The 27,790-nt window shown below is 38.3% G+C and overlaps 1 protein-coding gene across 2 annotated transcripts in view; it reads left to right on the top strand.

Moving 5' to 3' along the window:
• Nucleotides 1-27,790, top strand: part of SYNDIG1 (synapse differentiation inducing 1) — a 1,645,835-nt gene that overhangs the window by 1,468,204 nt on the left and 149,841 nt on the right. For both annotated transcript variants that reach the window (XM_044056827.1, XM_044056834.1), the window contains exon 4: nucleotides 17,746-17,883. In XM_044056827.1, coding sequence (XP_043912762.1) covers nucleotides 17,746-17,883 — 138 coding nt within the window. The remainder of the gene's footprint in view (nucleotides 1-17,745; nucleotides 17,884-27,790) is intronic.

Genomic DNA, 27,790 nt, shown 5'->3' with positions numbered 1-27,790 from the left:
GTAAAAAGTACTTTCTTTATTGTATTTTGTATGTATCTTGGAGCTTTTCTCCCCGGGCCTCTACTGAAAATGGACATGTATCCAATTAGACTAGCCCGGTCAACAATTGTAAAATAAAATAAATAAATAAAATCACAGTACACGTACTGGAATACAACAATTTTGGTTGATGCCTGGCACTCTCTAAATCCACCTATGAGACCTATCATTTCTGGACGTGGGCGGATAACAGAGCCCTTATCCATATACTTACAAAATAAGTTATCACCGTATTTGAAACATGTGCGTAGTTATATTAAAGATAGACCTGATTTCTTATCAAGTTTGAGAGAGTGGTTCAGTATGAACTAACATGTTGAATTTTTGATGATTGTTTTGAATATCCAGTCACTATTCACAGTTATTCCCCATAATTATAGTATTCAAGCGATGAGAATTATTGCTAAAATATGGATGTATGAGTGGTAGACAGATATAAACGTGAGTTATTAGAGATTGTATTAGAAAACAACTATTTCATATTCAATAATGCTATTTTTCATCAAATATCAGGTGCAGCAATGGGTACTCCCATAGCTAATACCTACCCAAATTTAGTTTTGGATAAATGGAAATGTGAGTTTATTTATGATGGACCTAATTGTTACTCAGGGAAGGTTCCTATTTTTAAACATTTTGTTGATGATGTTTTCTTTTGGTGACAGGGTAGTAAAATTAACTTGATTCTTATTTAGACTATTTGAATGTTAGTACTGATTTTCTTAGATTTACAGTGACTTGCTCAACTGTATGTGTGATTTTTTTGGATGTTAATGTTAAACACAATTACACTATTATTGAGACCATGGTTTAAAAAAAAACATGCATATGAATAAGTTTTTACATTTCACAAGTATGCATGCTCCACATATCTTTAAGGATATTACTAGGGCACAATTTCTGAGAATGAGTTGACTCAATACTTCCACTGTGACCTATTTACAACAAGCTAATGAGCTCCAAAATTATTTTGTGAAAAGAGGCTATGATGCAAAACTTCTAGATGGTGAAAGTAATGACATATTACATTTAAGGACATCTAGAACTAGACCTTATTTCTGTATGGAAGATTATGAACAGCCAAATAATATAGAGAGATCTAATAGGAATATGGATAAAATACATTATGTTACAACTTATAACAGAAATACACCTCAGATTAGAAATATTATTAATAAGAACTGGTGTATTTTAAGGTCGCTACCTGAGCTGCATCCTATTATTGGCCAGTCACCTAGTTTTTCCTATAGGAATTCAGCTAGCCTTAAACAGAAATTATGTTATAAAGACATGAATACTAAAGAGAAATTAAGTCTAAATAAGACTCAAACTATGCCTTGCCATAGTTGTAGTTGTTGTGATGTTATAAATAAAGATAATATCTTTATCTGTCCAGTAAGTGGTAAAGAATTTAAATGTCAATGTTTTCAACTTGCAATAGCACGCATGTAGTCTATCTTGCTACCTCTAAATTATGTACAGCTTTTTATATTGGTAAGTCAACTAGACATCCAAGGGATAGAATTACTTAACATAGATCTGACACATGGAGAAATGTCATAACTAATTCCCTAGCAAAACACACCAATGAATTTGGAAATGACCATATATTTATTTTTATGGTGACAGATAAAAGTCACTGCAAGCATAAGAAAAGGTGATATTAACAACAGACTGGAAATTAAGGAGTATGAGTGGATTTTAAGAATGAATGCTGACATTTTGCCAGGCATCAACCAAAATGTCTCAATGAAACCAGTATTAAAACACATGCAAATGTACTTGCAATAGTTGCATTTTACTTTAACTTTTTAATTGAATCTTATTTGATTGTTAAATAATTAACTTTTGGGCTGTGTGTGATTATATAAGCAGGCTGTTTTAACTTTTGTTATACACTGATGAAGGGTATTTTTAACCTGAAAGCTTTGTTTTTAATAAACAGTTTTTTTTCTGCGTTATCCAGTCTTCTTCTGCCATTACTGCTTGCATCAGACAAAGTCGCCCCTGAACTACAGTTGTGTCAACTGCTACATTTGCAAGCCAAATCCATAACCTACACAGTGCTAAAAAGTTTAGTATGGTATGTTATGGTATGTATGGGCCTAGTACATCATGCAAGTAACTATAGTGGGATAGTTGGACAGAAATGGCATCCACATGGTGCTACAGATACCCATTCCACTAACATGTAGCCATTCCTATTCAGTAGGCTTCATGCCTGGAATATTCATGCAGTCCTACTCCAACAGATTACTGGTCCATCACTGAAGGGAGATGTTAGACAGTGGGGTTAAATGATAGTCAGACTATTGTGTATCCCAGCAAAATGTGTTGTTGTTCCCCCACCCCCAACACAGCAGTGTTCCGTTCTAACTGCTTTAACAGTAACTCTTCAGTGGTATATAAACAGTTCACTCAGTCTCAGGACAGTATTACAGAAATTGATTTTGCACTGTATGTCTTACGTAATGGAGGAGTAAAAATGTACATATTTATGCAGGTGACTACATCATGAATGACCCCCTGTCTGTTAATCAGTGTCTGTGGCCCAAATGACTAAGGCACCTACCTTTTGTTATGGCATTCATGGTTTTAATCTAGAAGTGTCCAACTCTTTTGGATGTGAAGTATTAATAAGTTATGTTTTTCAGACTGTCGTTCTGTGTGTGCTGTACTGTTATTAACCTCTTTCACATATTAATTACATAAGACAACTGTAGAATGTCTTAGCCAGTGTAAGGGAAGTGCAGCAGTGCAGAAACAGGGACTGATGTCATATTATATAACACACAGAATCCCAGACTGGAGTACAGCTAGGCTTGGGCTGGAGTCAGTATATAACTAGCCAAAACTCCCACTGGGCATGCTCATACACTTAGTTAAGCAGAGTGCATATCTGTTGCTTCTTACACAATGACATTTAAAATATATGTATGTGTATAGATACACACATATGTATATCACTATCTCTCTCTCTCTCTCTCTCTATATATATATATGTATATATATATATATATATATATATAGAGAGAGAGAGAGAGATAAAGAGAGGTAGATAGATAGATAGATAGATAGATAGATAGATAGATAGATAGATAGATAGATAGAGAGATAGATACATGCATACATCTCTGTCTGTCCCCATATATGTAGATAGCATAGATATATATCATGGGCACACACACACACACACACACACACACAAACACACTATGTGTGTGTATATGTCTGTATTGCCCAACATACCCTGATCATGTTGAGTATAGTTGCACTATGACAAATATATCATGTTGGTCAAAGAACCAAAATGAAGGGCTCAGCAGTAGGTAATGCACATACTTACAACCCCCTGTGTGTGCTGAATGTCACCACACATATACCAAGAATTTAACAAGTTGTGTAATGTATAATGTTGTGTACTCACATATTGACAGGGCAAATTGTTTTTGGCCACAGGCTTGCCCAGCCAAATGCAAATAGACACATATGGCTAAAACAGCTACTGTTGCCACATAGCAAGAATAAAAAACAGTTATCTTCCTGCAGTGCTACTACATGGAGATAACAGTAAGAATCAATGTCTCTCTGCAGGCCACATACTCTGTTCAACACAGGCTTACACTCTGAGCCTTGGTAGTTGCCCTGCAGTAGCTGGGGTTCATAATTCTTAACCAGGAGTCCAAAAGAAACTCTGGACTCCTGCACTCCCCACTTCTGCGCACAAAAGAGCACACCCTCAGCAACAGCACAAGGCATATTCACAGCCAAGTGAAGACTCCAACAAATTATGTGAATTTCCCACCTATTGACCTTTAAATATGCTGCATTCCTGCCCGTGCACGTCTTGCTGTAACCTTCAAAAAAGCAAAAGATACTTGGAATGGCAAAATTATTAACTACAAAGCTGAACAAGTTTTCTATGCATACACTGACATCAACATCTTCACTGCACAGAGTGCCTACAGTGTGTTTGAGGCTGTCAACCAGAAGGGTGTAGCAGCATGACCCTACTTTTGCTGGAGTTGTACATTGTCACATTTTTAGGTATGCTATTGCGACCCTGTCTAATAACAGGATTATGGTTAATGCAAGTGTCACATGCCTGGCAAGGCATCATACTCAGTCTATCATGTTATGCCACGCTATCGGTACTGTTTTACCTTAATGTTGACAACATACAGGTGATAACATGTTAAATTTAAGCATCTGTCAGGCCACTGCCTAACCATGGCTTGTTCTGATGTATAAACAAGCAGGGATCTATTGATAATGGTATTATCACTGACTGCTGATGACATGTGGAAAGCATCCCCAAGCCTCTACTCCTACTTCACACAAACACAAAGTGTGATAGATGTGACTGTATTACAAACCTTGAATCCATGCCCTCTCACACACCAGTCAGTACATATTATGAGAGGGTTTACAACATGCACACCTCACCTCCTACTCCACCCAAACCCACATCACACATACCCACATGTGTGGAGGTCCTTACCAGACATATAAGTAAACACCAGACACCTCAAAAACCTAGAAGCAAGTCCGCTGAACATAATCATACCTCTGCAGGACACACTACACATAACAGCTCACGCATCACTGTCTCACCAGTCAAACACCTAAGGAAAAACACAAAATCAAACATATTATTTATAGGTGATTACATCATAAGACACATTGATGTGCCTCTCATCAGGCTACATGACACAAAGGTTACAGTCAGCTTTCTGTGAGGTGCCAGGATATGCCACATGACACATGCACTCAAGGCTGTCAACATCAGGTATTTTTATGACTATGTCATACTTCCTGTTGGTGTGTATGACTTGAGACATACCTCTCTGGACTGTATGCAGAGAAATGACTGAGCTTACAGACTATGTGTCTCAGGCAGGTATGCCCTTGGCCTTGAGCTGCATTTTACCATCACCTAGGATGATGGCTCAATAAACAAAAGGAAAAGGAGTAACTTCAATAATTGCCTTAGTGTGTGGTGTCATCGACAGGTTCTGTGATGATTGCATTCCCCTATCCCCACCACACATACATCATGACTTCCCTACAATCTTCCCACACCACTTAGCATCGCACAAGCTCACACAAACCATGTGTAAGTGAAGCTTAGCAACATGCAAAGAGGAATAGACTGTTGACCCTGTTTAAGTGCTAATTAGCATCACACAGCTGTTCCGAATGTAAAATTTTTTAAAATTTTAAATTAAACTGATGTTTCAGTCACCTGACACATTTTCACAGCAATAAATGTAAAAAGTATGACTGCTCAGGACTCGAAATCTGGACCTGTTACACTGTAGATCATGACTGAGCCTATTGAGCCACAGAATGCTGATATCTTCACATATACTACAAAGGTGCCTGAAACTGTAGAGCAGCTTCATTCCACGGGTTTGTGCATTGCAGGACAACAATTGAATACATCAGGTTTCTATTTTTAGATGTATATTTATATAAGTGCAACTCAGTATCGCTAAGCAATGTGCAACACTGTGCAAAAAAGCACATGGGAAAAAAAATAATTACAACTGCATGCATCCAGTTTCTATTTTTAAATGTATAGCAGATGTCTACTGTATATGTGTGCAAAGCTAAGCATAGCTGCTCACCATGCAAGTAAGCACATGAATGTGAAAAAAAATTAAATTGCAATTTCATGTAGTAAAATCTGCTGTTCACCTTTTGGTCCTGGGTAACAGGTTGAAAGGTATTGTGCTGTGCTTGCCAACTGCCCAGAATTTTTCTAGGCAGTCCATAAGTACAGAACAGCCTCTACACTGTTGTTTACACAGATTCAATATCTGTGTTACTGTGATCTCCCTCAACAGCGCACCATAATTAATATGTATGGCACACTGCCGAGATAGAACTGTGGCCATGTACATGGGTACATTCCATGTAGGCTCTTAATGGAGCCTGCATGGATTTTTTTGAATCCTGGGGAATGTCTTGTGTTTTTGTTTCTGCTGAAATACCTGGCAATGCTTAGTCTCACTTGTAAGTAAAACTCTGTGAGTTCAGCAACAAATCTTCACCTGCCACTTACTCAGTTTGCAGGAATCATGGGAATCTTGTAACCATCAAATCCATGATGGTACCCTCCTTCTGGCTGCATCCCCTTTCTTAAGGAAGGCTGTGACAGTTTGTCCTGAGACAAATTTGAGGGTAGCCATCCAGTCGTCCAGGTTCTGTTTGAAGGATGCTAATGCATTATACTGCTTAATATGCAGGGTCAGAGTATTCCAGTGATGGGAGAAGCACTGACTAATGAATCTATTTCTCCAGTGTTTTCAGTTTATCTTCTGGTGAAGATTTAGGTCCCTAGCTGTGGTGTTTGCTAAGCTGCTGTACTTGAGGAGATCTTGAAGATCAAGGACAACAGGAGCTCTAATGTCAGGTGTCATATGGGGTCTGGAGAATAACATTCAATTTGCAGTCATCTGCAAGTCTTCTATTTAAATGCTGTCGCGATCTGAACATAATACTATTGGGTAGCAAAAGCATTTAAGCATAAGAATTTGTAACAAAGAAAAATAAGGCTTTAACTGCTGTCAGTTATGTAGCTGGTAACTGCAGTGATGAGTTTGGCATGACTGCAAGCTTCAGAACTGACAGCAATCACGGCTGCTTTTTTCTGTGTTACAAGATGTTCTCTTTAATTGTTATTGCTATCTGAATATACATTGCATGCACTCAGAATGCAGTAACAGTTTAAGAGAAGAAGTTGTAACTTGGGAAAATAGCTGTTGCTTATAGATTTTTCCCTTCATGTGCTGCTGCTATGCAAACATAAGTTGCTTACATTTGCACAACAACATTTCTCTTTCTTGTTCTTTTCTTTTATTTTATTTTATTCAATATCGATTGGAAAACCTGTTCATCAAACTACCCCACCACCCATATTAACTTACATGGTTTCTCCCAGATTATAACTTCCCCTACCAGAATCAATAAGCCCAACAATAAGGAAAGTATCCTAGATTGGATATTAAAAAACAACAAACCCCAGTTATATAAATCAGGCACCATACCTGAGGACGAGTGACCACTTCCTAACCTATATAATCAGAAAAAGGAATGACATGCCTCATCAAATCACCTTTAAAACCATTAGGAATACAAAAAACTTTAACCCGACTAATTTCCAGCCTGAACTTAACTCATGCAAATGGTCCAATCTTAAACTATTTCCCCTTGACGAAGCAGTCTCAGACTTCAATGCTAAATTCCTAGCCATCTTAGACAGGCATGCTCCCAAAGAACAATCAGAACCGAAAACAAAATAGCTCCATGGCTAACCAATGGTACTAGACAAAAACGTATTGCTAGAAATACAGCATGGACCTTGTGGAGATCCACCAAATCCCCACAAGACCACATCAGATACAAACAACTGAGAAACGAGGCAAAAAAATTCATTATGCTAGACAAACAAAACTACTATTTCAATTTACAGCAAAAGCACCAAAATCAACCATAAAAATTCTGGTCAAGCCTTAATAAATTGCTCCACCCAGGTAAATCCTCAATCCCCACTCCCTCAACTACCTTACTACCCGCTAAATGTGTAGCAAAGACCTTTAATAATTTCTTTACAGAAACAGTGCAGTCCCTAGCTAATAATCTATCTCCCAACACCTCTAATACTGCCACACCCACACAGGAAAATATACTTCCCTTCAAATTTGATCCTATCCCCACAGACTTAATTAAGTCCCTACTTAAGAAACTGAAACCCAACACCCTGGCAGTAGACCTACTTCCTGCAGAATTTCTACAAAAGGCAGCTAATGAAATAGCATACTCTATCTCCATCTTAATCAGTTGTACTATCCACAAATCCTATGTCCCTTCCATCTGGAAAATCTTCCACATTATTCCACTTCACAAAGGGGGAAACTCCACTGAACTCTCAAACTATACACCTATAGCCATCCTATCTCCCTTAGCCAAAATAATGGAAAAATGTATACATAAGCAAGTTCTAATTCACCTTATTCAGAATACTCTCCTAGCCCCATCCCAGCACGGATTTAGACCAGACCATAGTACAACTACAGCCTTTCTCTCCTTTTCTCACACAATAAATCAAACTCGTAATCACAACAAGCTCTCCTCAGCCCTCTTTCTCGACCTATCCAAAGCATTCGATATGGGGAATCACCACCTACTCCTAGACACACTAAAATCACTTTGCATAGACAACCTAGTAATCAACTGGTTCCACTCTTACCTGCATGTCAGACAACAAGCTGTACTATGGAAAGACAATCTATCCCCCTTCTACCTGTCACCCTTGGTGTCCCCCAAGGATCTGTATTAGGCCCCCTCCTTTTCTCCATATTCATTAATGACCTATCCAAAATTATCCCAGATGCAACATGTATTCAGTATGCAGATGACTCCACCCTTATCTGCTCTACCACCACCCCCACAGAACTACAAATCCCTATCCCAAATCACCTTCAACAAAGTAGAGGACTGGTTCAATAGTCGCTGTCTCCTATTGAGCCCAAATAAAACCAAACTACTACTTTTCTCCCCTACCCGTGAGTTCACATCACCGTTTCTTACAATCTCATCTAACAATGGCACCATAATCTCTCCAGAACCTTGCACGAAACTACTTGGTGTAATCATTGATAATAATCTGAAGTATGATGCTCATATAGACAAAACCATCAAAACAGTTAACAAAAAACTAGGCTCCTTGTATAGGATTGCTATTAAACAATTCCTAACCCCATCTGCCCGAACTGCTATAGCTCGAACACATCTCCTATCGAATCCTCTCTATGCCTCACCCATCTTCGTAAAACGAAGCAAGTCAAACCTTAACAAATGTACTAGCTGCTCTAACAATATAGCTAGATTCGCCACAGGCTCAGCCTACAGAACCCATCACTGTCAAAATCTTCAAACACTAGACTGACTAGAACTACCCAATCGACTCCTGTATAACCAACTCATAGTTATTCATAAAATCCTCTAAAAACCTAACAGTACACCCATTCTGACAAATATTAGCACCCCCTACAGCAACCTAGCATCCCTCTGCTCATCCAACAGAATGCTAGTACAATCTGCCAAAGCCAACAACTCAGCCGTTGGATCATTATTCTCCAACTCTGCTGGTAAAAAATGGAACTCACTCCCCACAGACCTTACCACAGCTTCCTCCTTACCCCAATTCAAAACATCCCTAAAGAAACACCTAAACAGGCATTGGCTATGTCCATGTCAAACCCAGACTAACCAAATAAAAACATAACTCACATAGGAGAAATACCCAAAAATAATAACTTCTTGATCTGACATGTATACTCTTTCTAAACCTTTCTCTACAACCATTAAGACATTATTATAAGGATGGTATCTTGTTATCCTTGCCATTCTACGACTATGTTTTAACCCTTCTACATGTAATTTCTAACAACTTCCCTTCTTAACTAACCACCTTTTTCTCTTGTTTGTCATCCTTAAAATCGATCTGTGTAAACATTTCATTCTATACACTTCAATGCTGTTAAATGATTTTTGTACATATTTCATACTATAAACTTACAATGCTGTTAAATTTCAATGTGACCATGACTATATATTGTCACTTATTTTTACATTTTTTACATTTTTAAACTTCAATGCAACCATGACTATAGATTGTCACTTATTTTTTTGCAAATGTGGAGCTTTTCTCCCCAGGCCTCTGCTGAAAATGTACATGTATCCAGTCGGACTCTCCCAGTTAACAAATGTAAAATAAGGCTACAGGTGTCAAATGGGGTCTGGAGAATAACATTCAATTTACAGTCACCTGCAAGTCTTCTATTTAAATGCTGTTGCTGTCTGAACATATGTAATACAATTGGGTAGCGAAAGCATTTAAACATAAGAATTTGTAACAAAGAAAAAGATTGCCTGTAACTGCTGTCAGTTATGTAGCTGGTAACTGCAGTGATGATTTTGGCATGACTGCAAGCTTCAGAACTGACAGCAATCACAGCTGCTTTTTTCTGTTACAAGATGTTCTCTTTAATTGTTATTGCTATCTGAACATACATTGCATGCACTCAGAATGCAGTAACAGTTTAAGAGAAGAAGTTGTAACTTGGGAAAATAGCTGTTGCTTATAGATTTTTCTCTTTATGTGCTGCTGCTATGCAAACATAAGTTGCTTACATTGAACAACAACACTTTTCTTTCTTGTTTTTTTTTAACCATGGTAGTCGTACTAGGCTAGTGGCCTCTTTTCAGGGGAGACCCAAGGTTACTGTTTATAGTACTAGTTCTTAAAAATAAAACATTGTTACACAGGATGGAATGCAAAAGTTGAGAGTCAGTTTGGTAGCCAGTAGCTAGCCTGCACAGTGACACAATGGGTAATGTTGCCACATCACAGAAAAAAGTGCTCTGGTTCTATTCTCAGCTAGGCTGCCTTCTGTGTGCAGTCTGCATGTCCTCCCTGTGTTTACATGGGTTTTTGACAGGCAGTTTGGTTTCCACCTGCATTCTAAAAACATGCGGTAAGGTGGACTCCCATTTATGCACGAGTGTTACGGAAGAAAGACCTGGCAACCTATTTCATTTCACCTTTGCATTGAAAACTCTGTAGGTGGTGGTGTCTGTCTAAGTGGTCACTCTATGAGTCAAATGAGACTTTTAAGCATGCAAGATGCACTGATACTCATTACAAAGCCACAAGACTCATTTTTATTTGTAATGCTGGATTTACAATGGGCACGCTTCCTAGTTTGTTCAGAAAGCATGCACATTTTCAAATATGGATGACATTACATTGTATAGTTACAGTTATTTCTCAGGAAGAAGGTGCTGAATTTAACAGACATATACTACTTTACACCAATGCTTTTGCACAAGATGAAATGTATGCATTATTTCATTAAATATTTAGAAGTATTTTTTTTGTCCTTAATGGCAATTATTATCAGCATCTGTGTGGTGTAGAAGCACTTTTGAGTTTCAGACTTCAAGTCATTCAGTAAATGTTATTCTAGCAACTTTTTAAGTTTTTTATAAGAGCAATAGTTAAAATCAGCCTGTGTTTTTGGACCTTTGCCACCCTCCCCCCATTACTTTTGACATTGTCCAGATTTCGTGTTCTAAGAGGTTGAGAGGCACGGTCCATGGAGATCAATGCTCTACCCTGGTCAATAAATAAATAAATAAATATCAATGGAAACTTTGATACAGCTCCTGGCACTGTCATTTATGCCTGACTGGCACACTTTCATATTTAACATTTATTAAAATAGTATATAAACAAATGCTAGATTTGTTTCCATTGCACATAACTTTATTACAAAATGTTGTCAGAAACAACTGATCAAATCAGAACACAGTGATAAAAGAGTTAGAAAACGTCATGACAAATAATGAAAAAAGAAATGACTAAAAGCACAATTATACTATTCTTTCACAAAAAGAGAGCCATGGTCAGGAGATCTGTGCTCAGAGTGTTACGTGAGTGGTATATAGGACAAGAAATTCATAGTAGTCTTTTTTACTGTTGCTAACATCTAATCTGTTCTCTAACTTTCAAGGTTGCTGTAGGTATTGTAATTGCTAAGACGAAGAGTTTCTCATTTATATTGGATTTGTGGGTGAAGTGGCTGAACAGTGTTTGATGTGGCTTTATTTTCATATGTTTATCAATTTATCAGAATTGAAAGGGGATATGGAATATCCTGAGTTGCTCTTTTAAGTTATTCACCTGGTCAGGAGCAGTTGTAGTATACTCTAATTTTTCGAGGTATTTTTTGAAACTGATGGAACTGATTAGAAAGATAAATGCTGAGGTAGATTAACTGGTTGAGTACGGACATTTAGAGCTTGATTAGTCACCTGGTTGTTTAATGACTGTATTGTCTGTATAAAGTGAGTATTGATTTATTGATATCATTTTGGCCTGTGTATTTGGTGTTGGTCATGTAGCTTGTGGATTTAACAGTTTTATTAACTGAGGTCCAGAACAGTTTTGTATTATTAGTGTGTATGTATTGATTGGTTGAGTAATAGGCTTTCTTATCCTTGGTGATAAGTTATTATGTTACATTTCTTAGTTGTGTATATGCTAATAAAGCGGAAGGTGTTTTATGTTTTGTCCTGACTTTCCATGATTTGCTTTCTTTGTTTCTTGAGCTGTTTAATGGGTAAGGATAACCACAGAGAAGGGGTGGCTTTGATGCTTTTTATTCTGAGTGGGGTATGAAGCTTTTATTGAACTCAGAGACAGCATCATCTATGAGGAGAGTCTTCAGTGAGTCCCTGTTAAGTTGATGTAATGTATTAATAAAAGTGTCTTTATGAAAAATCATAGAATTTCGTACTAAAGTCAAAGTAAACTTTATTGTCATTTAGAACTACTCTAAATGAAATTCTGTGCATCAGCTCAATTCTTGAGATTACAAAGGAAAATGAAACAAAACATACAAGCAGAGGAATAAACATAACTAACAAATACAATACTACTCCCAATACATGCAAGAAAGAGCAGAGACATTTACCAACACTCATATATGAAAAGAATACCCTTCCCTGAGTTAAATTAATTACCCTATTTAAAGTAAAACGAAAAACTCACTACAAATTGAAATTCCTAAGTTATTTGTCTAATATTGCACTTGAGGGCATTAAATAATACTAACTATAGATATAGTAAATAAATATTGCACTTATTTGGAATATATCTAAGTATATATTGCAAAATAAATAAAAATTGACTTATTATGTGTCCAGACCCCTGGGACTAGTGCCCGAGTTCAGAAGTCTAATCACTGTAGGATAGAAACTGTTACTGAATCTTGTAGTCCTGCAGCAGATGTTGCAATATCTCCTGCCCAATGCCAGATGCTTAAACAGTCCATGTGCAGGATGCGTGATATCTTGTATTATTTTGGTGGCCTTTTGGGTGCTTCTTGCAGAATAAAGATGTTGCATCAATGGAAGACTGGAATCTGTTACCTTCTCTGCAACCCTCACCACTCTCTGTAGTGCCTTCCTTTCTGTAACTGTGCAGCTTCCAAATCACACTGTGAAGTTGCAGGTGAGGATGCTCTCTACTGCATGTGTATAGAAGGTGGAGAGAATATGAGGAGGAAGCTTAGCTTTTTTCAGCCTTCTTAAAAAGTGGAGGCACTGGTGCACTTTCTTGACCAGTTGGCTGATGTTTCCCGACCATGAGGAGATCCCCTGATATGCATACACCCAGGAATTTTGTACTCTTAACCCTCTTCACACTCTCACCATTGATTCTGAGCACTGGATGGTTTGTTCTTTTTTACCTGATGTCGATAATCTCTTTGGTTTTCCTTACATTCAGGTCAAGGTTGTTCCCCTCATACCAACTGATCAGAGATGCCACCTCCTGTCTGTATGCCCTTTCATCCTCCCTTATGATGAGCCCCATGACTGTGGTGTCATCAGCAAACTTGATGATATGGATGGACCTGTGCTTAGCATAGCAGTCATAGGTCAGGATGGTGAATAACAGTGGACTGAGAACACATCCCTGTGGAGCCCCAGTATTGTGTGATGCAATTTGATGTGTTCTTACCTGAACACACACTCTGTGGTCCCTCAATCAGGAACAAGGATCCAGTTACAGAGATGTTTACTGATTCCTGATTTACTATTCATCTGCATTGGTACCACCATAGTAAATACAGAGCTGAAGTCTATGAACAGCATCCTCACATAGTTGTCTTTGCCCTCTAAATGCCCAAGGGAGATGTGTAATGCCACTGATATGGATCAGTTATGTCTGTATGCAAATTGCAGAGGGTCAAAATCAGGAGGTAGACATAATTAAAGATGCTTTTTGATCAGCCGCTCAAAACATTTCATAACAGTGAATGTCAGAGCGAGTGGTCTGTAGTTGTTTAGGCTGGAGGGAGTGGTTTTCTTAGGTAGTGGGATGATGTTAGTTTCCCTGTAGCATAAGGGTACTTTTGCCATGGCAACTGAGGTGTTAAATATTTCCTTGAGCACTGTGCATAGTTTATCAGCACTGCCTTTTAATACCTTGCCCAGTGTATTGTCTGGGCCATCCTGGGGTTTACTCTCCTTAGCTCTCTTCTTACCTCCTCTGCGCTGAGGCTGAGTACTGCATCCTCCTCATCAGTGGGTAGCTTTACTGCCAACCTGTTGTTTCTTTCCTCAAATCTACCAAAAAAGATGTTCAAACTGTCCAGAAATCCAATGCTATCCTCACACTGTGCTGACCTGATTTTTTAGTCAGTGACCCCCCATATGCCTTGCCATAGTCTCCTTGCATCCTTTGTGTCTTCAAAGTGGCTCTGTACCTTTCTACCATATACTCCCTCTTAGCCTCCTTTATACCCCTTCTCAGATTACCTCTTGTTACACTTAGAGCTGCTTTGTCCTTAGCCCTTTAAGCTGCGTTTCTCTCCTTCAGAAGCTCATATACCTTAGGGGTGAGCAATGACTTCTGGTTAGCTCTAATAGTGATACTCTTGGTATTTGTTACCCCATCAACACAGTTTGAAATGTATGCCATCACTAGCTCAGTGCATTTATCAATGTTCAGATGCTGATTCACTGTGGCTGCCTCCTTGAACACACCACAGTTGGTTCTTACAAAGCAGTCTTGGAGAGCCTCCATAGCCCCCTCGGGCCATACCCTGATTTGTTTCTTTGTGGGTTTCTCTCCAGTGCAGGTTTGTAAGCTGGTGATAGCAAGATGGTATCATGGTCAGAGTTTCCCATTTGTGGAAGTTGCACTGCTTTATAAGCTTTCTTTAAGCTTATGTACACCTTGCCTAGGATATTATCACCCCTTGTAGGAATATCTACATACTGATGGTAGTGTAGGAGTACTTCTTTCAGATCTGCTTTATTAAAGTCACCAGCTGCCACATGTACAAATTAATGATGTGTTTTGGGCTGTTGCTTTGGTACCTTATGATGTAGTTTGGTAAGTGATCACTTTGTTTGTCTGAAATAGTTCCATGGAGATATTTTATTTGGAGGGGATGTTAGGATCTTGTCAAGGGTTGATTTTCTGGCTGTGGCTTTGTTATATCTAGTTGGTGTGGTTATACATTGGGTAAACTTATACACATATGTATTATTGGTTGGATTTTAAGATTGTATGTTTTTCTAATCTATGTTAACATCACCTAATATTATGGTTACATAAGAGATTTTTGAAGAAACCTAGTAAAGAATGTCTTCCAGTGTATTAACTTTGCACCCTGGGGGTACGTGTATAGCCATGATTGCTATTGTTGTGTGACTGCTTAGTTTTAACATGGTTAATAGGATTTCTAAATTAGAGAAAGTTAGCAAGATGCAGGATGTGGGGAAAGGTAGATATGTAGTGTATTTCTGGAGCAAATAATGAAACCACCATCTTTTTTGTTGAGTCTCTCTAATCTGATAATGTTATAGCTTGGCAGGGGGATTTCTTTATTTTTTTGTTTCCTGGCAGAGCCAGGTAGGTATCTTTGGCATCTAAGATAGACGGAGTGTGTAGTAGTATTCATGTATGTACTGCAGGGAGTTTGTTACAAATACTTTGTATTTTTTTATGCTATATGAAAGTCAGGGATGAGAGTGTGGGAGAGATGGTTGCAATAAAGGAGCTGATGTAGATGTGCTGTCTGGTGCTTGACTATGCTGAGCTGGGACTTGATTTGGGTGGATGGTATCACTAAGTTTTATGGTTTTGGAGATATGATGGGATGGTCAGGAGCATTTTTGCTTGATTTTATGCTTAATACCCAATTTGCGAGTGACTGGCTATTGCTTTGTTTAATTGTACATGCACAATAAGATATATGAGTGCTGGGGTTCCCACAACCCACAAAGAAGTCAACATTTCATAGTGAAAAAAAGCCAGTACAGCTGATCGAAAATCAGCTGATCACATGTACTGGCTGTTTTTTAGTAGCAGCTTGTAGTATACAAGGGAACGATGAATTTATCTTACCCCTACTTTATAGTGATCTCACTGCTGGTATATATAATTAGTAGTGGGTTTGGAGAGTACATCGGAGCTTGTCCCACTGCTAAAACAGTGCATTTTGTTTTACAAATCTTTGTAATTCAAAGTATTGTGTATTCAAATCTTTATGATTCGAAGAGTTGTTAGCATATGATGGAGGTTCAGAGTTTTGATACTTTCAGTGTCTGTCGTAGATTTAAGTGCTGCTATAGATAAGGAGTGACGAGGTTCAGAAATATTTTGCTTGGAGGATACAATATAACAGTTTTGTAGGAATTGGAATGTAATGGATGTTGGTAGGATGTTAAGTGTACAGATAGGAGAAGAGGTCCTAGTATGAGGAAATGTAGGAAAAACATGTTTCTGAAATGTAAGAAATAGACGGGTTGGAAAGAACAGAGGATAAAGATGTTGTTAAAATAGGAAGTAGGGAGGATTTATTTGGGAAAAGTAGAAGCTGGAATGTAGAATAATACATTATGTTTAACCAGTAGGCTTATAGGTGATTTATATACACGTATGCTAGAGGGATTAGGGGCCAGAGCCAGCTGCTGTATCCACCAGAATTTGGTCTGGTGGCAAGGAGAATCACAGCATCACACTATGATGAAGGACATGTGGTGCCAATTCACTTATTCCATCCTTTCTTGCCTATATGTGTGCCACCAGGGTCACTAATCAGACAGGAGTTATGAAGACGTCCCATTTGGATGTAGGATCTGGAGATTTTAATTTGTTTAAATGTTGTTCATAATTCTTATGCAGGTAGCTAACCAGTACGTTCAGTGATCATGTGTGTCCAAGAAGCTCTACAAGTATATCTTCAGGCTAATACTTATAAGTTCATAGGTGTTTACTAGGCTAATGACCATAAGGGCCTTTTTAAGCCTAGCCATGCATCCCAAATCTCTGACAAGTTCTGATACCCTTGATAAGTGTAAGCATGGGCCTGGGTGATGAACCATTCACAGGTACTTATTAAGTTTGAGCAAGTGCTCTGTTCCAGCAAATTATTTACCTAGTATCATGTAGTTTCAAACAGAAGTGCAGATTTCTAACTATCAAATCATCAAACATGGATTTTCCTTACAGACTGTGATTCACAAGTGCTCTATTTCAAATATACTTATCAGATGTACACATTACTGGGTGTTCAGTAGGTATAAATATGGTAAGCTGTCGCCTATGTGCCCTAGGCAGAGTTACTGAAAATGTTTATTGTCAGCATTATAATATGTCATGCACTTAGCCCAGTAATGTATGTGCTGTCTACATACTGAAACCACCTGGTTCCCGAACACTGAGGCTGAAGTTAATGACTGTCCAAGTGAATGTTTCAAGTCTGTCTGTGTCAGTTCACTTTTGCAGTCCTCACTTGTATAACTGTGCTTTGTAAATTAATCTTGATTTACCATTTCAAGTAACAGCTTAAAACATGGTATTACCTGTCTAGCCGCATAGATAAAAAACAAGAAACCCATGTGGAAAACTAAATGACATTACTATGAATCAATGCATAACGCTATGACAGAAATGAGTACCAACAGCGCTGTGAACTTGGACAGGAGCCACGCATATTATTTTCCTTTACAAAATTTAAATTTTCCTGTGGTAGTCAATGTGTTAGATAATTCTTAGTTATAGTGAACCCATTCAGTTGGAAAGCAGGTTATATTATTAACGTTTCTCTTGCTTTGCAGAGTGACTACTCCACTGACACAGAAAGTGAAGACAATTTTCTTATGATGCCACCCAGGGATCACCTAGGACTCAGTGTCTTTTCTATGCTGTGTTGTTTTTGGCCTCTTGGAATTGCAGCCTTCTACTTATCACATGAGGTAAATACTGAATTAAATATTTTATAGGAGTTAAAAGAAATATATATGTGAGTATTTGTGTGTATATACATTACATATATGTTTATATATTAACAGATGCAAACCATTTTTCAGATGATTCCAAACTGTATGCTTATGCTCAGAAATTTGACAATAAGGATAAAGCTATCAACATTTGTGCCAAGCCTGTAGAAGAAGAGTGTGGTTTCTTTCTGCTGCATTTACAAAGATGTACATTACAAAATCCTGATGCTTATGTGAAAAAGGCAAATAAAGCACTGTTACAATATGCACCCAGAATGGTCTGCTTTTGAGTAAAAACTCTTACTCATTGGATTATGCTGACCGCATTTTTTCATGGTTGCTCTTCAGACAAAGATGAAAGATGCCCCGAGTATACTGCAGTGCTGTTGCAGTAGCTCTCACTATTAATTAATGAAAAAATCAGTAGGCAAATATCACTAATAACCTGTGCACACACTACCTGAACACTTTGAAAATAAGCCTTTTTTTGTAGGGTGTAAACCCCTGCTGCACCTCTCATGTGAGGAGGGGACAAGCCTCCTTCAGCCTCAGACTTATAACTCCACAACTGTGCAACTGAGGAAGTGAAGAAACAGAGGGAGGTGGTCCTATGGTAACAGTAAACTAAAGCAGCTGTAAATATCCAGTTGTCAAGAAAACAAAATGGCCACTATAACAGCTCTGTCATGTACGATGTGTTTTTAGATAGGCACCGTTTTAGAATTCATCACTAGACATGCTGCTGGAGTTTTAGGAAATACCAGCAAGAATAAAAAAGAAAATAAAAAAATAGAGGCAGCTTCTCAAAAACTTTTAAATAAATAAAAATGATGTCTACGTGTGTGCTTTCACTTGCACTAATGCACCATATACAATAAAAGATGAAAAAGCATAAAGTAGTCATTATATTGAACACAACTGTCAGATATTTGCAACTGGTACTACAAAAAATTTATCTCATAATATTTTCCATTTTGTGTGGTAGCACTTACTTTTTATAAAGCATTTTATAGCCAGGATTTTATTTATTTATTTATGTATTTATTTAATTATTATGTTCCGATTTAATTAATAACTTGGACAAGCTTATATCTAAGAAAATCTTGGGAAAGGTGTAAATGTCATTAGGAACTTTCATTTTAGGGTGCATTGTTGTTTTGGTGAATCTTACAGTATCATTTTTGTAATATCACTTTCTCAAATTGTCAACGTCTAAGGGCATAACAGTTTGTATGCATTTTATCTGATTGTGTTAATCACAGGCAAGGGAAAAAATGAGTTTCTTACTTTTTCTAAATTTTCAATTTTCTCTGAGTTTGCAAAATCTTTGAGGTAGTCTGTACAGAGAAGAGAGTTGTAGGAGCAAAACAGTTGTATTACATTTTTTGCAGGCTTTTGAAGTGCACTTGTTTTAACTTATATTTTTACTATATTTTGAGATTTTATTGTGTTGTTTTGCATATTAACTAAGAACAATGTAATGTTTCATTACAGACCCTGATTGCAATATAATGTTATTCTGTACAGTTTCAAGAAGTCATAAATTTTGAATCTGTGCCAAATGCTCTGTTTAGAAACTGAATTAAGCATAATTTTATGGAAGTAACATATTATGGTGGTAAAAAAAAAATATGTTTAGTTTACTGGAGAATGACATATGTGAAGGCAGAATGTCCATGAAATTCCTTTATTAGTCAGTACTACAATCCTTGTATGCTGTAATCCTTGTAGTACATTATTTGTGATGTTTATTAATATTTATAAGTTTTAATGACATTAATTTTAATGGATTATTATGCCTTGATAGTGACAACATTCAAAAGTGTTTGTTGGCTGCCTAGGGGTAACCCGTTTCTTAAGGAGATGTTACCTGATGCATACAAAGGCAAACCTGTTATTTTCTATAGCTAGCAAACAAACACTAAAGGGGAAATCACATTTATCTTTTTTCCTGACATCATTGCCAGCTGTTATTGTGTGTGTGTGTGTGTGTGTGTGTGTGTGTGTGTGTGTGTGTGTGTGTGTGTGTGTGTGTGTGTGTGTGTGTCTTTGTGTGTGTGTGTGTGTGCAATGGCATGTGTCTCTCTGTATACAAAGGTACTGTGTATATTTGTGGCTTAAGATCAATGCATGGCCACAACCATGGCCTTAAGCTCAATGCCAAAATATATGTCATCATCCCCTTTGGGAAAACCCCAGTTCCTATGAATTATCACATTGATGGTAGTCCACTGAACACAGAAGGCGTTATAAGAGATCTGGGAACACAGGTTGACAGCAACCTCTCTTTTGATCACCACATTGCCACTCTGGTCAGAAAGTCCTTCTATGTGGCACATCTCATTACTAAGAGTTTTGCATCCAGGAAAAAAGAGGTCATTGTCTCCCTCAACTCTTCCCACATTAGGCCAATCATCGAGTACAATGCCCCATTTGGCATGTACCTTACTAGACACCTGCAACAACTGGAGAGGCCGCAAAAGTATGAGGATCCTAGGCCTTAAACACTTGTCCTAAATGGACAGACTCAGAAAACTCTAACTATTCTCTGTCTCATATCACCTACTTAGAGGCCATCTCTGCTTGACTTACAAAGCCATGTCTGACCCCACACTGATAGAAATGCTGCACTAAAGAAATCCCAATCCCACCACACCACATGCCCCAGAAACCTCAACCTCATTACCACAATTAACAGAACATGCTGGAGGGATAGGTTCATAACCCAGATACTGCCCATGCCATGGAATAGACTTCCCATTCATGTCAAGCAGAGCACCTTGCTGGCCCTCTACAAGAGAAATCTTGATGAGTGGATGGGAAACAGAAATTTCACCCCGGGGATAACTCCAGTGGCTCTACTCAACAGAGGCACTGGGAACTAAGGTCGGGTTGCACTATGCCAGGGAAATCCTATGGCTAGGCTTGTAAAGGTCCCAGGGCCATTAGCCTAGTATACACCTATGAACCTATGAACCTAATACAATTAAAATGAGCACTAAAATAATATGGATAATTGTACATTCCAAAGGGAAACAAAATCACAGGTAGCAGATTTTATAAGTTTAGAGCAGCAAATATTAAAATGTAGTAATGCATTCTTTTTCTCTAACTTGTGAATATTCAGTAAGACCACAAAGTGATTAATGAATAATTTAATATGGAGATCTTTGAATACTCAGAATTAGTAAAAATGTCAGCATTCCTGAAGTTTCAGAGCTAAATAATTATTTTTTTATTTTTATTTTCTTTTTTTTGATATTTTGACCCCCCCCCCACCAGCTAATCATCAGATGCTCCAAAGAGCCTCTTTTTGTTCAATGGGTTTACCAAACCCAATAGGCCTCCCTCAAACTTGTTCATGGCTGGTGAGGAGACTGCAGCACATCAGGGTAGTGTCACATGTGCTGCAGAGGAACATTTCTTGTTACTACCGCTGTTCCATTTGCCCACCCTCACATACAATGGACATGCTGCTATGTAGTCCTTCCTCCACTGTGACTTATTGAGGACAACACTTCCCAGCACATCCCAAGCCTTTGACTGAGATCAAACAAAAAGTATGCTTGTGTGAGCATGCCCCTCCTCTCTTACCAGTATCACAGATACCCAGGCCACTAATCAAACATAAATAACCGCCAGCATCACAGACACCCAGACCACTAATCAAACCTAAATAACTGTCAACATCACAATCACCCAGACCACTAATCAAAACTAAACCACCAGAATCACAAACACACAGGCCAATAATCAAACATAAATAACTGTCAGCATCACAGACACCCAGGCCACTAATCAAACCCAAATAACTGCCACCATCACAGACACCCAGGCCATTAATCAAACCTAGATAACCACCAGCATCAGAGACACCAAGGCCACTAATTAAACCTAAATAACTGCCAACATTACCGACACTCAGGCTACTAAAAAAACTAAATAATTGCCAGCAACACCAATACCCAGGCCACTAATCAAACGTAAATAACCACTAGCATCACCGACACCCAGGCTACTAATCACATCTAAATAACCCAAGGAACAGACGAGGCTTTATCCCTCTATGCCATGATGCTCGCTAACAAAATGTTTTTTGCTGTATTGAATATTTGTATTTCATTTTCTATAATAAAACAGTTTACATTTTTTTCTGCTTAGATTCTGAGTACACATTTTCTGATAAAAATGAACTTATCATAAGATAGAGAAAGAAATGTTGATTTTTTCACTTGTATGTCTCCAAATACTCCCCCAATTAAAATAAAAGAGTTTATGAAGTACCCCCAGAAGTAAGTGCATCATATCAGTTTCTTGTTTAACAAATCAGCTGTTAATGTAACATATTTTAAACAAAGCATGCTTAATTAGGTCTGTTAACAGTTTCCCTGTCTATACTTGCACTTCAGAATTATAATAACAATAATGAATTTATATCTTTTTTTAGAGTGGCACCAAAGAAAATAATACCACACTCACGTGAGAACTGAGCAAAGTGATTATGCTTGGTTACACTCATGACCTTACTTTCTTGCGCTAGTCTTTAGTTATACCTTATTTAAGATGTGCAAACATTTTGGAGTGGTCACATTATTGTACGTTATCGTACCTGTATGGAGCGGCCTTAGGTCAACTGGTGCCCTAGGTAAAAGGGCTCCACGGCGCCCCCACCACACCCCAGGTGCCCCCATCCTGGTCTACTGACACCAAATAAATACTGTAAAAGCGTCCCTACTAGAGTGGCACCCTAGGCGGCCGCCTAGTTGGCCTATGCCTAGTATAGTGTATAATGACACAATTACTTAATCAAGAAATTATAAGTCTTTTGAATAAAGTCTGGAATGTATTTGTTGCAGAGTAGAAAGGATAGATTTTAATGAACTTAGAAATAAATCTGAATACAGTGTATTTTTCTTTCTGGTGGCAAGACCAAAATGATAGTAAATGCACATTGTGTGTGGGAAATCCATATTTATGGTATAAGGAAACTTTCCTTTGAAATGAAACTTATCTTGTGAATTTGGTGATTTAACAGCAGGAAAGTAACTTGAAGACACAAAGTTAATATGGACTGAAAGTGAATTGCACAAGTTAAATGTATATATAGGCAGGACACGCAAACATTTTTCATGAGATATTGTTAGCTCTTACATTGCTAATACACTGGTTCTCTATATTTATTTTATTTCTAATTAACTTCTTAAGTCCAGATTTCTGATCATGTCTCTCTGAACCTCATCTGAACCTCTCCTCTCACACCTTTCATAATTAAATAGATATAGTTGCTGCTGTGGTTAAACTAAAACCACTCAGGAAGAAATCTACTAGCTTATATACCATGACATTCCTCACATACACAAACACACGGACTATATATACATTTAGCCATGCAGTCATGCTTTCATTTCAAGGTGTTGAGCCCATTTTCTTGGTAAAGCCAAAATTATGTACCATTATAACATTAACTCTATGAATTTGGTTGACACAAAACAGTATACTTATTCTTCCCAAACAGATTATTTTGTTTATCCCAAGGCTATGTTTTCAGTGTTAGAATTTGGATCCCTATCAGTTGATTGAGTTTTCAGAAACTTAAAATTCTTATCAGCAAGACAATGTGATCAAATTTCTGAAAACCCGAAGCTTTTGAATGGAGAGCATGGTACAGTGAGGATCGGAAATTTACCTTTTTCATCAATGTAGTGCGATATTGGAGTTGGTATATATAATTTGCAGGGGTTGTGGGGGGTGCAGGGTGCGACATAGATCCTAAAATTCACATCTATGTATGATGAAATAAAACTAACTTTGTTATTAAACTCACACTATTACAATTTGATGCAAAATGACACTTCTTATACAATTAGCAGCTAACAACTACATTTCATGCAGCCTTTTAGGTCATCTAAGAACCAGACCATGTAACACTCAATAAATAAATGAACATATTACCCTGGTAGCATATCAGAGGTTTCTGTTGCCTGTCTTGTGCAGTACATACAAAGACAATAAGCTGAAGCAGAACGTATACCCCCTTGCCTGTTCTCTCAGGAAGCCATCAAGGATGAATGAGTAAACTGTGGGCTTGTGACACAGCCACAGCTGAAGTAGTAAATGTATCATGTGATAGAGTATTACTACAGGTTTGTGTCATCTTGCCTTTTTGAATCTCTGCTGGACCGTAAAGTAAATCATTTTCAAGCAAGACTTTAATGAGACAAGATTTCTTGGAATCTCATCACTGACAACCTACCTTATATTGTTGAGTTATTTCTGGCATCGATCATAGCCCTTACTTAGAAAGGCATAATTAGAGTTGGGTGAAGCTGGGGTTGTGGTCCCTGGCACAAGCTGTTAGGGGACATAATCATTACTGTTGAAGAGGTGCTGATCAGTTCCTTCAACTCAATAATGTGACAGCAGGAGTGCTGGTGATCATTGGGGCTGTTTATTATTTAAAAGACTGCAGCAGAGTGTGTGTGTGTGTGTGTGTGTGTGTGTGTGTGTGTGTGTGTGTGTGTGTGTGTGTGTGTCTGTGCTCATGTCTGTTTGTCTGATTATATCAGGAATGGTAGAAAACTCAAAACAGAGAATCACAAATGGTAGAACAAAAAGAGAGAATCACAAAACAATGAATACTTCTCTCCCACTAATCAAGCCCTATATCATTAAACTCCAGCTACAAAACCAATATCAAGTGTCACATAGGCAGTCATTCTATTAGGAAAAGGGGTTTTGTAATGTATTGTGTAGGGTTAGGGGCAGGAGTAGGGTTAGGGTTATGGTCAAAGTTGACCCACATGAGTAAAGTGGACCGGGGGGTTTCCCTGTCTCTGTCCCTAACCCTAACCCTACACATTATGTTACTAAAAATCCTTTCCCTAACAGTACCGTTACACAAGATAAAATGACGCAGAACAAATAGAATACAAAATATATACAACACTAAATCTATTCCCTGACCTATCCGTTTCTCTTGCTTAACCATAGAACACTTGCATAGTCACACTAACAGCTATAACACAGGCTTGCAAATCTTCACAACAACAAGGGAGTTCTTCCCCAAACCTGTTTAACTGGTACTTGGACAAATGGATGGGTAATCGGAAATTCACTCTACTTCTGGCGCCTTTGTTTCTGATGGACAGATGCAGTCAGTAAATTACCCCTATATAAATCAAATCTGCTGGGCAGATTTAGGTTACATGAGTAGGGTTACAAGGAACCTAGTGGTTATTAGCCTAGTATACTCCTATGAACCTATGAACCACCATTTTTTCATTCAGCCTTTAATTTTCCAGCACACTCCTACTTATCTGCAATATGTAAAAGTAAATTCACCCTTATACAATTCACACAAATGAGCATTCACTCATTTGTGCAGTCTCTCTTTTTTACACCCACAAAAACTAAACTTTATACCAAATGTGTATTATAACTGTGTGTGTGTGTGTGTGTGTGTGTGTGTGTGTGTGTGTGTGTGTGTGTGTGTGTGTGTGTGTGTGTGTGTGTGTGTGTGTGTAACTGTAGCAAGGAGATAGTGTAGCTGTTTTTTACAGATAGTGCTTTTGTACAAAAGATGGGAAAGAACATACAGTGTAGATATGCAGTTTCTCTTTGTCTTCTGCCAAATTTTTTTGGGGCTCTTTCAGAAACCCACTGGGCTAATTGCCAATGGATGTCAGTTAGCCAAGCCACTGTTTTGCTTACTTATATAAAGTCATAGGTTCATAGCTATTTACTAGGCATGCAGTCAGTGTGACTATTGGATAGCTTAGCCAAAGCAACCCAAAGGAAGTGTATTAGCAACCTAGTAAATTAGTCAAAGTATTAGCTGTCACTGTCAAGTAGAGCCATGCCACATACCCCAGAGTTTGAGTTTGGAATTACCTATCCAATCTTCAAATTGAGATTTAAAGGTGGCTAATATGTTGCATTATTTGATTTGCAAGGAAAATGTATTCCATATTTAAGGGATATGTTGGGTTGGATATCTATTATGCCATCAAGTCCTACTACTGTGGCCATGTAGATTGAGATCCTCATTGTGAATATCTGTGATAAAACCAGTTTTGCAAACATGAAGGAGATCTAGTAGGACTGCAGCAAGGAAGGTAGGGCCACTATAAGCAGTGTGTGTGAGACAGTTTATAATGGAGTCTGCATGAGACAGTATATAATGAGAAGGCTTCAGTCTATCTGGGAAGCCCAAGGAACTTAGTCCTGTGATTTTCTAAACTAAAAATCTGTGGGGCCTTTCAGGTTGGGTGAGGTGTTTGCAAAGGTGCAGACCAAAGGGGGCACTGTGCCCAGTGAAAGATGTCTAGATTGATATTGTGACTTATCTGTCACTAGATGATACCCCCCCCCCCTTGAAATTTATTGGATGAGGCAGAATGATTTCTAACTATGGTTGATAGATTCTGGTCAAATAGCTTGTAATCACTAAAGATATATTGCGCTCTAATTACAGAGACATTTTAAGTGGAAATGCTGTATGAAAGACTGGAACATAGAATGTCTTACGTCCCTTCATTCCCAGTTAAGCTGTATTTTACTCTTATGTTTCAGGCCATGGTCAGAAGACCAAGTGTGATCTAGCCCTTGTTGATATTTCAGAGAATCAGCTTGGGGAATTAACAATAGGACCCAACTTGTAGCCATCAGCAAATATGGCCAGTCAAAGTCCTTTGTCATCTGCCTTAACATCAGAGAAGTAGTGTCTGGAACATGCCCAGTGAAACAGCATTATTGGCTTTTTTTTTTTTTTGCAGAAGAGGTACCACCAACCCGTACTGTATCGGTTCTATGACTGAGTGAGTTGGCTATACTTCATGTGACATAGGTTCATAAGTAGGTACTAGGCTATCAGCCCTAGGGTCTATACAAGCCTAGCCAAAAAGTTACCCTGGCTTTTGCCACCCAACAAAATTATTTTCCTGTGTCCCTGTCAAGCAGAGCCACAGAGATGATCCCCGGGGTGAAATTCCTATTTCCCATCCAATCATCAAGATTTTTCTTGAAGAATGCTAATGAGGAGCTTTGTTTGATATAGATAGGTAGTTTGTTCCAGAGTATGGGAAGTCTCTAGGACAGGAATCTATCCCTCCAGCATGTTCTCTTTATTGTGATGACAAGGTTTAGGCCCCTAGAGCGTGTAGCTCGGAGGGATTGGTATTTCTTTAAATGGAGCATGTCCAACAGCTCTGGGTTTGACATAGCTTTGTATGTTAGACAGAGATCACCTCTGAGTAGGCAATATGCAATGGAGTAAAGCTGGAGTTTTTTGAGACAGTCTGCGTAGGGCATCTGTTTGAGGCTGGTAATCCTCTTTGTGAGTTATTTCTGCGGTCTTTCCAGTTGTTGTAGATATCTTGTGAGGAACATACCAAAAGGGGAGTTGTACTCTATAATGGGTCTAATGAGTGATGAGTAGAGGGGAACAATGACCTCTTTTTTCCTGGATGAGAAACCTTTTGTGATGAGGTGTGCCACATAGAAAGATTTTCTGACTACTGTGACAATGTGATTATCAAAGGAGAGACTACTGTCCACCTGTGTCCCAAGGTCTCTTATTACACTTTCGGTGTTAAGTAGATTACCACCTATGTGGCAGCTCGTGGGTACAGAGTTTTTACCAAAGGGGATGACAATGCACTTTTTGGCATTGAGATTGAGGCCATGGCTTTGACACCAGGCATCTGTCCCAGTGAGGCTCTTTTGTAGGATGTCCACATCGTTAGGATTTTCGATTATGGCTCCTAGTTTGCAGTCATCTGTGAACTTTATTAGCCAAAGACCTTCTGTGTTAGCCTGTACTTCAGAGAAGTAGATACCAAACAGGAGAGGACCTAGGACTGAACCCTGTGATACTCCACTTGTC

This window comes from Protopterus annectens, chromosome 1.part2, assembly GCF_019279795.1.
Source record: "Protopterus annectens isolate FY-2018-M chromosome 1.part2, PAN1.0, whole genome shotgun sequence".
Classification (NCBI taxonomy): domain Eukaryota; kingdom Metazoa; phylum Chordata; order Ceratodontiformes; family Protopteridae; genus Protopterus; species Protopterus annectens.
Note: the sequence above shows the minus strand (reverse complement) of the source record. Positions and strands in the feature narration are given on the sequence as shown.